Source organism: Nicotiana sylvestris, chromosome 4 (genome assembly GCF_000393655.2).
Source record: "Nicotiana sylvestris chromosome 4, ASM39365v2, whole genome shotgun sequence".
Classification (NCBI taxonomy): Eukaryota; Viridiplantae; Streptophyta; class Magnoliopsida; order Solanales; family Solanaceae; genus Nicotiana; species Nicotiana sylvestris.
Window position 1 is genome coordinate 30,359,080 of NC_091060.1, and position 9,647 is coordinate 30,368,726.

Consider the following 9,647-nt stretch of genomic DNA (forward strand, 5'->3'; position numbering starts at 1 on the left):
CAATTTAAGGTGCATATTACTTAAATCTTTTCATATTGGCCTACATCATGACAACTCTTACCCTAGTGACATACACAGACCAGAAGAGGCCTAAAATTTAGGATATTACTGAACAAAAAAAAATATGTAATAAAAGAAACCTTAACATTTACTCATTTGATAATTGGAGACCCCTCCAACCCTGCCCCCCAGCCAAATGCAACAATGTTTTAAATATGTAAGCTAGCAGTACTATGTATTCATTCAAAGTGTCAACAGAAAGTACAGAAAAAATCATCACCAAATTGAATTTATAATAAATGGCCAAAGACTAAACATCAAATAAAAACATGCTTTGACCCTAAAGGTATGAAATATATACATACCCCACCATGATCATGGCATATTTATAATAGTAATCCCAATTAGTTCTCTTTCTCTCTGTATTCTCTATTCACAAGGAAAAATTACCATAATTTCAATCAAACTGGAGACAAATATCAACATCCAATGTAGAGACTAATTAATACCCCTCTTTATATTCAGAAGACGTGTCTTCTCTCCTCGATTGCCTCTGGTGGCGTCGTTTGCTGTGATGACGCTGGAAGCCACCAAAGGTCACGGGATCAAAGCCTTGGAGATGATCCGCTTCCTTAGGATCAATAACACATTCAGATAGAGGTACATTGTATCGAGTCCGGTCATAACAATACGAATATTGCAAGTACTTCTTTCGGAAGCTCTCCATTTTTCTTCTTTGATCAGGGGATATACTAGTTGGAATGAATGCAGACTTAGGTGCAGTGTCACATTTTGGTGACAATTCAATTGGATCAACTGCACATCCGTGGAGGACAAAGTCGGAAAACTTGGCGACGTAAGGGGAATATTTGTAATTGACTTTGTATTTTCCCCCATTGGTAGCCCAGCTAGAACCATCCCATATTGTAGCATATAAAGACATTGGCTTAGAAGGGAAGTCCCCACCCATTGCTTTTGTCCTCTTGATCTCTCTTATGGGGATATTATCTACATAAAAGCTGCAACAAAATGCATAAAACACACAAATCAAACAAAATATAATCAGTGCCTCCACTAATACATGTGGGTGTACAAAAACTGGTAGTTTCATACCATAAGAATGAAAAGCAAGAGGGGCCTCTAATAGTTAAATACTCAAGCCAAGAACAAATTTAGGAAATGTTGCTCAAATTTTATATTGAGTTATGTACCTATCTGTGGCGGAGCCAGGAGTTTCACTAAAGTGATTCAAAAAAAATTTAAACATGTGGAGAAGCCTAGGGGATTCGACAACTTTATATATATATATATATATATATATATATATATATATATATATATATATATATATATATATATTCTTTAAGATGTATATATACGTTGTAATTTCCCGCTAACCCCCTTCAGCACCCTAGCTCCGCCACTGCTTGCCCCGAGCCAAAAAAAGGGAAGAAAAGAGAGATTCCCTGCATTCTGAAACAGTGGACCAAAGGCAGAAGGAAAAGATAATTTAAAGAGTCTTGCTTAAAGGAAGGGGAAGAACTGCATTGCCAAAAAACAAGACTGCCCTTCTCTCCTGTGAACACCCCAAACAGTGGCGAAGCCAGAAATGTTTTCAAGGGTGTTCAGACTTGAAAGAACTAAAAAAGAAATTCTCGATAAAGGGTGTTCAATATATATTTTAAACATCTAAAATTAATATTTTACTTATATACACAGTATAATTTTTCATAATATTTCGGTGAAGGGTGGTCAATTGACCACCCTTATACAAAGGTGGCTTCGCCCCTGCCTCCAAATCCCTCTCAAAAACCCCTAAAGCCAACAAACAGTTGGTTGAGAGAGGCAGTCTTAGTCTTGTACATAATTGGTGATATGGATAAGGATAACTTTTCAAGTTACACACTAGTTTAAGTTCTTTCCTAGACCCCATAGTGTGAGATAATACTGGGTATGTTGTTATATACTAGTTCAAGTTCTGATTTTTCCTCTAATTGGTCCTTAATCTGAAAAAACACAAAAATAGAATCAATCAAAAGTGTGATATAGATTAAGGTGGTGTGTGTTTGCTATGTTTGACTGGATGGGTTATATAAGAGGAAGGTATAAGATTAAATAAAATTAAAAGGAAAATCCACTGGCTTTAATACCACAGAAAAAGAGAAGGGATAGAACTGAATTATGAACATGGCACATCTAATAGGAAGTACTTAAATCAAAATCACCAAAAGCATCCCAGGTGTGGCCTAGTTGTCAACGAAACTAGAAAGCCTATTACGGTTTTAATCTCAATAGAGACAAAAAGATCACAAAAAATAAAAGACAATCCGGTGTGCGAAGCATCCTGCAGGGTATGGGGAAAGGCTGCACCCCAAGAGGTGTGACGTAGGCAGCCTACCTTGATGCAAACATCAGTGGCTTATGCTATCCGAGACACTTGTTCTAGTGGGAGGTAACAATTACAGTCAGAGGTGGAGATAGGATTTGGAGTATGTGGGTTCTAAAATTTAAAATAAGACTATGACCTAAAACTAATATACAATATCAAACTGACTAAAGAATGAGTATCGATATTTAACATTATCATTTCAATTGCACTCGACGAGTTGTCATGTTTTGAAAACGATCAATAATCGCATCATTAGATACACTTTCAAATATTTCATCCTCTATAAAACAAACTAAACAATCATTCTAAAAGTCATCACTTGTGAATATTTGTTTTAACCAATGTCTTCGACAGATCACCAAGCCCTTTCAAGTTAGAGAATGCCTTGTCCATTTCTCGCACATAGTCAATATAGTTGTCAAGCTCATAACTAAGATCTTCAAGCATAGAAGCATAGAAGTAGTGAACTCATTTGGATAATATGTAGCAAGTTTCATAATCTTGTTTTTATCATAATTCACAAAAGAATCATCGGGACTCAAACTAGCCATACCAAGAAGCAGAGAAGTATTCACTTCACTAAAACGACAGTTAATCTCCAAAAATTGCAAATCAATAGCAGCACAAAAAACCTCTACGTACAAATGATGGGAATATATAACAGTTAAGCTTTTACGCTTCGACTTTCCAAGTGCATATTTCTCATCCATTTTTGGGATTACAATACCATTCTTATCACAAAACGAAGAGACATCTTCTATCAAAGAATTCCATTTAATTCTCTCATTGTTTGCAATTGTCTTTGTGAAATCAACAAGTTTCATTGCACTAACAATATCTTGATCTTTTTTTTTGAAGGGCCATATTCAAATCATATGTAATTGCCAATAGTTTTAATATCAAATGTAATATACAAATGAACTCATAAGATCTTATATCTTCCACTAGATTTTTGGCTAATGCTTTCTCCTGATAATTTGAACCCTCATTTGCAAGAAATCCAAGTATATGAACAATCGATGAGAATAAATAATAAAGTTACGCAATGTCTTAAAGTGATATCCCCAACGGGTATCATCTGGTCTTTGAAGCCCAAGTTCTTGATTTAATCCACTTCCTGTATGAACTTCACCAAGCACTAATAACTCATCTAATTTTTTAGATTGATCATCTCTAAGCATTTCCCTACGCTTATAAGAACCTCCAACAACATTCAAAACATTAGCAAGAATGTCAAAAAAATTATTTACATCATGGTGTTTCTTTGCAACAGCTACAAGAGTCAATTGCAACTGATGAGCAAAGCAATGTATGCAATGAGCCGAAGGATTATCTTTCAAAATCAAAGTTTTAAGACCATTGATGTTTCCTTGCATGTTACTAGCTCCATCATATCCTTGTCCTCGTATTAAAGATAAACTCAATGAATGTTTTAAAAGCAAAGAATATATTTCTTTTTGTAATGCATGTGCAGTTGTACCTTTAACATGAACAAGACCAAGGAATCGCTCAATAAGAATTGAAGAAGGAAGAACTAAGAAGGAAGGGTCTAACTTGTTAGGGAGAAAGAGCATACACTGATACACAATGTCAATGGAGAGTTGGAGGCATATAATGATCACTGGATTTGTGGTATCAGTGATGTCAATCAACACAAGCAGCAGAACCCTAGCTTTTTTTTATTTGAGATTTGGAAGAAAAAGTTTGTGTTTAGAGTTGGGAAATGAGAAGCTTCTGTTCTTTGTCGTTCAGTTGATTTGTAAAAAATATATTAAAAAAACAAAATAACATACTTCTTTAAAGAGGAATCGAACCCTCATCTTTTTCCCGCGAACCCACAACCCTTACCATTGAACCCAGACCTCTTTTGTTACTGGGTTCAGCATAATATATTTATATAGATGTGGTAAATTTTTCAATACAAATACAGGGTTTCAGAAAAAGTCAGTGGGTACGCCCGAACTCACACCCACTACTGTACCTCCGCCCCTGATTACAGTGGATTAGTCAAGATACGTGCAAACTGATCCAGACATGTCATTATACATTTTATTTGTTGAGAGAAATAAATTAAAAGGAGAGAGCTGTTTCTAATGGAATTACACAAAAAAGAAAGGACAACCCTGTGCACTATTTATTCTACATTCACGCAGAGGTCCGGGAAAGGGCCGGGGTGCAATGCAATATAGGAAGCCTACGCTGATGCAAGTATCAGTGACTTATGCTATCAGATATACTTGTTTTAGTGGGAGGTAATCGTTATTTTGTGGATTATTTAAGGTGCGTGCAAACTGATCTCGGCACGCTATTATACTCTCTATTTTTTTGAGAAAAATAAATTAAAAGTGGAGAGCTGTTTCTAATGGAATTAGGTACTTACATGATTTGGCTCTCAGTCCAGAGGATGCTGTATTGATGAAAAACTTCAGAAGGATCAAACCAGAGTCCATATCTTTCTTCTCTGCCAACATTTGTGCTACCATTCCCATATATATTAGTTTGAATCCTCCAGTTTTTTGCTCTTATATTTCCCAAGAATTCAAAGTCAATTTCATCATGGTTCTTCTCAAACATGTCACCATTAGACATCTGTCATCATTTAAATAGTAAAAAAAATAATTAAAAATGAAAGTTGCAATAGTACTTTATGTAACACTACAATCCAATTACTTATCAAAGAAATAACACTATAATCCAATTGATTTCTTTTAAAAACCAAAATGAGAATTTTGATTCATCATATTAACAGATTCTGAAAGGTGGTAAAAATCAGTCTGAAAGGTAAAAAGGTACAAAAGAAAGAAGAGAGGGGAAGGTGGGCAGTTCCCAGCCCCACAAACAATTATTAAAAAAAAGGAATAAAAAAAAGGAAATAGAGGGGATTAATCTAGGAGACCGTTCACTATACTTTCTTCTTATTTTTCCTTTTTTGTAATATGATGGTATGTATACCCAATTTCAGGTAAAATATAATCAGAAAGCCAGAATCATCAACAAAGCATGCTTGCCATATTTTTCTTTTACTATTGTGGTGGCCGTGCCAACTTAGGGGCATCTCACATATCATGAACAGTTAGTATTTTTAGTTCACTATGATTTTTGGGTGAGTTAGTAAAAATTTTATGATTTTGTGCGAGAAAACATAGTTATATGATTTTCTTGAAAAAAAATTATAGTTATATGACCATGGTAAACTTTGCCAATCACAAAGTTCCCAACACACTATAAAAATGTAAAATATAAAATCCAAATGCAAAATACATCAAAATCTTCCTTTTCTTTGTGTTAAATAAATAAAGAATCAATCAGATAGTATTGGCTTTTACTTACATAAAATGCAACAACCACTCCGGCAGTGTAATCTGCAGGTAACTTAATAGAAGCACTGAAGTAGCCATGAAGGTAGAGGTCTTGAGACACAAATCCTGCTCCTGTAATTCATCCATTAATTACCAAACAACAAAAATAAGTTAATTTCCTTGAACAAATAAAATATTAATCAAAAACTCCTCCCTCGGTCCCACTTTATTTGATACAGTTTTCATATTAATCTGTTTCAAGAAAATTAACATATTCTCGTTCTCTTAAACTTTTGGAGCCATACAAATAATATGACATGTTTTAAAATAATATATTTAGGACCATAAATTTAAATTTTTTTTTCCTGTTAAACTTTGTGTAAGTTAAACTATAATGAAAGGGAAGGAGTACTACTAAACAATTAAAATACAAAGCCAAGAAAATGAACCTGTTCTTTCATCTAGAGAAATATGAACTGACTTTCCATCTTCAAGAACCATAAGATTATCATGGCCAAAGAGTTGCGAGTACACTTCATCAAACGGTAAAGTTTGAAGCTTTTTTGAAGTCCCTGAAACTAATACAAGAAAAGAGCACAATATGAAAATTCCCAGATGAAAATTCACCATTTTTTTTTGTTGAACAGAAAAATAAGTAGTACAGCTTTAAATGAGTTATATATGGAGAGTTGAAGTTCTTATAGAGTTTTGTGAGTGTTTCTTTCAGGTAGAGTCGTACTATATAAGCAAACGAGAGAGAAGAACCAAAGACAAAAGGGAAGGTTTTTTATGAGCTGTTCATACCAAGTGGACAAAACTTTCAGTTGGAATTGGGAAAGAGAAACGACAAAAGCATACTTATAATATAAGGAAGAAGAGTTTATTGTTTTCTTTTTATTTCAAATCAAGTGGCTACTGAAAAATGAAGACAAAATATAAGCAGATATACTATACAAATTGATTGGAGAGAAATGCTTGGAAAGAAAAAGGGAAATTTGCATCCTTTCTGGCTTAAATAAGACTAAGATCACAAGTGGAACTATTGTTTAGCTTTTGTTTTTTTTTTTTTCTATTATTTCCTCTTTGTCTATGCAAAGAAAAGAGAGGACAATTTAGATGACATATTTCATTCATCAACAGTCAAATTGTGTAAATTTGACCAATATTTTTTAAAACAATTTTTTTATCTTATTGAGTTGAGAAAATTGCAACTCATAGGTACTTTTCGTTATAGTTTTGAATATCTAAATTTTAGTTTTAAAATATTAAGTTGAATTAATTCAATTTAGCTTTAAAATTTAGTCAATTTGACTCATGCATCACCTAAATTAAAAAGATGGAGTAAAACCTTCACGAACCCTTTTTTCTATATATTCATAGAGGAATATACTTTAGGAGCCACGAGAATGGTATATTTATTTCGCATAGACATATATATCGGGAAAAAGATAGTATTTGTAATAAAATAAAAGTAATGCAGTAAAATGTAAATAAGAAGAGATAGAAAGAAGGGAGAAGTGTTTTCTTCTTTCACTTTGGTGTATTTTTCCATTGCAATTACATGGCATTTTATAGACATAAAAAGTAAAGATGATGGACATAAAGTAGGAAATTTAATTTTTAAGTTATTCACAACATGGGCATCCAATGTAGCATCCAATATAGTATCCAAAGTAGTATCCAATGTACAAACTATTCATAACACTCCCCCTTGGATGTCCAAGTAAGATAATGTGCCTCATTAAAAACTTACAAAAAAAAAAATTGGGATGTACATAGTTATTTATAATATGCATGCTTGCTGCCTCATTAAAAACCTTACCAGGAAAACTCAGTGGGACAAAACCTTGGTTAAGGAAAAGAGTGCAGCGTGTAGTTACTCCCCCTGATGAAAAATCACTTAATGTCTTGAAGACGACGCATTCCAATCTTATATATCAGTTTTTCAAATATTGAGGTTGGTAACGCCTTAGTGAACAGATCAACGAAATTATCACTTGAACGAACTTGTTGTACATCTATTTCACCATTCTTCTGAAGATCATGAGTGAAAAAGAATTTCGGTGAAATGTGTTTTGTTCTATATCTTTTGATATATCCTCCTTTCAATTGAGCTATGCATGCAACATTGTCTTCAAACAATATTGTTGGAATATTCTCTTTCGAAGAAAGACTACATGTTTGCTGAATGTGTTGAGTTATAGATCTTAACCAAACGCATTCTCGACTTGTTTCGTGAATGGCTATTATCTCTGCATGATTTGAAGAAGTAGCAACCATAATTTGTTTTGTCGAACGTCATGATATGGCTGTACCTCCACTTGTAAATAAATAGCCTGTTTGAGATCGACATTTGTGTGGATCAGACAAATATCCTGCATCTGCGTAACCAATCAATGATGGCTTGGATTCATTTGAATAAAATAAACCTATATCAATGGTCCCTTGGAGGTATTTGAATATATGTTTAATATCATTTCAGTGTCTTTGTGTTGGCGAAGTACTAAATCTTGCCAATAAGCTTACTGAGAAAGCTATATCTAGTCGGGAATTATTGGCAAGATGCATTAATGCCCCAATTGCACTAAGATATGGTACTTCGGCACCAAAAAGCTCTTCATCATTTTCATGAGGTCGGAATGGATCATTCTTTATATCAAGTGATCTCACAACCATCGGGGTACTCAATGGATGTGCTTTATCCATATAGCATCGCTTTAAAATCTTTTCGGTGTATGTTGATTGATGGACAAATCTTCCATTTTTCATATACTCAATTTGTAGACCAAGACAAAATTTTGTCTTTCCAATATCTTTCATTTCAAATTCTTTCTTTAAACAGTCTACTGTTTTTGGAAGCTCCCCAGGAGTTCCAATGATATTTAAATCATCAACATACACGGCGATTATAACAAATTCAGATCCAGACCTTTTTATAAAGACACAAGGACAAATTGGATCATTCTTGTACCCTTCTTTCAATAGGTATTCACTCAGGCGATTGTACCACATACGACCTGATTGTTTCAATCCGTATAAAGATTTCTGAAGCTTTATTGAACAAGTTTCTCGAAAATTTTTATATGCTTCTGGCACTTTAAATCCCTCAGGTACTTTCATAAAAATTTCGTTGTCTAATGATCCATACAAATAGGCTGTAACAACATCCATTAGATGCATATCAAGTTTTTCTTGCACTGCCATATTTATGAGATACCTGAAGGTGATAGCATCCACTACAGGAGAATATGTCTCCATATAATCAATTCCAGGCCTTTGGGAAAACCCTTGTGCCACAAGTCGCGCTTTATATCTAACGACTTCATTTTTATCATTTCGTTTTCGCACAAAAATCCATTTATACCTTACTGGTTTTATGCCTTCAGGTGTTCGAACTATGGGTCCGAAGACTTCACGTTTTCCAAGTGAAGATAACTCTGCCTGGATAGCGTCTTTCCATTTTGGCCAGTCATTTCTCTGTCTACATTCATTGACAGATTTTGGTTCAAGATCCTCATCTTGTTGCATTATTTCAACATCAACATTATAAGCAAAAATGTTATCGATAACAATATTATTTCGGTTCCATCTTTTCCCGGTTGAGACATAACTTATTGATATCTCTTCATTTTCATTATTTTCAGGTACCTGGACCTCTCCTAAGGTCTTATCATTTGTTACGTCTTGGGGCTCTTCTTGAGCCACTACCTCTGTGTTATGTTCACTTTGATCACTTGCTCCTTTTCTTCTTCGAGGATTTTTATCTTTAGAACCGATTGGTCTACCACGTTTCAAGCATGGCTTAGACTCATTTGCTTTAATTAATTGTCCTACCGGGATATCAACTCGAATTGGAGCATTAGAAGTTGGAATATGTGACTTAGTCACCCTTGGTAGGTCAGTGAATGCATTTGGCAATTGATTTGCAATATTTTGTAAATGAATAATCTTTTGAACCT

At 34.1% G+C, this 9,647-nt stretch overlaps 1 protein-coding gene across 1 annotated transcript; it reads right to left on the reverse strand.

The window, feature by feature from the left end:
- Positions 1–262: 262 nt before the first annotated feature.
- On the reverse strand, positions 263–6,676 carry LOC104221403 (probable xyloglucan endotransglucosylase/hydrolase protein 28). Its single transcript, XM_070171880.1, has 4 exons — positions 6,138–6,676; positions 5,720–5,820; positions 4,770–4,978; positions 263–1,019 (listed from the first exon to the last, which is right to left on the reverse strand). Exons 1-4 carry the CDS (start codon positions 6,316–6,318, stop codon positions 503–505), a joined length of 1,008 nt encoding a protein of 335 aa, XP_070027981.1. The 5' UTR covers positions 6,319–6,676; the 3' UTR covers positions 263–502.
- Positions 6,677–9,647: the final 2,971 nt, after the last annotated feature.

Coding starts and splice junctions, on each gene's coding strand:
- LOC104221403 (XM_070171880.1), bottom strand. CDS start 6,318: ATGGTGAATTTTCATCTGGGAATTTTCATATTGTGCTCTTTTCTTGTA. Junction 5,821..6,137: donor TTCTCTAGATGAAAGAACAG/GTTCATTTTCTT, acceptor GATGAATTACAG/GAGCAGGATTTGTGTCTCAA. Junction 1,020..4,769: donor TGGACTGAGAGCCAAATCAT/GTAAGTACCTAA, acceptor ATTTTGTTGCAG/CTTTTATGTAGATAATATCC.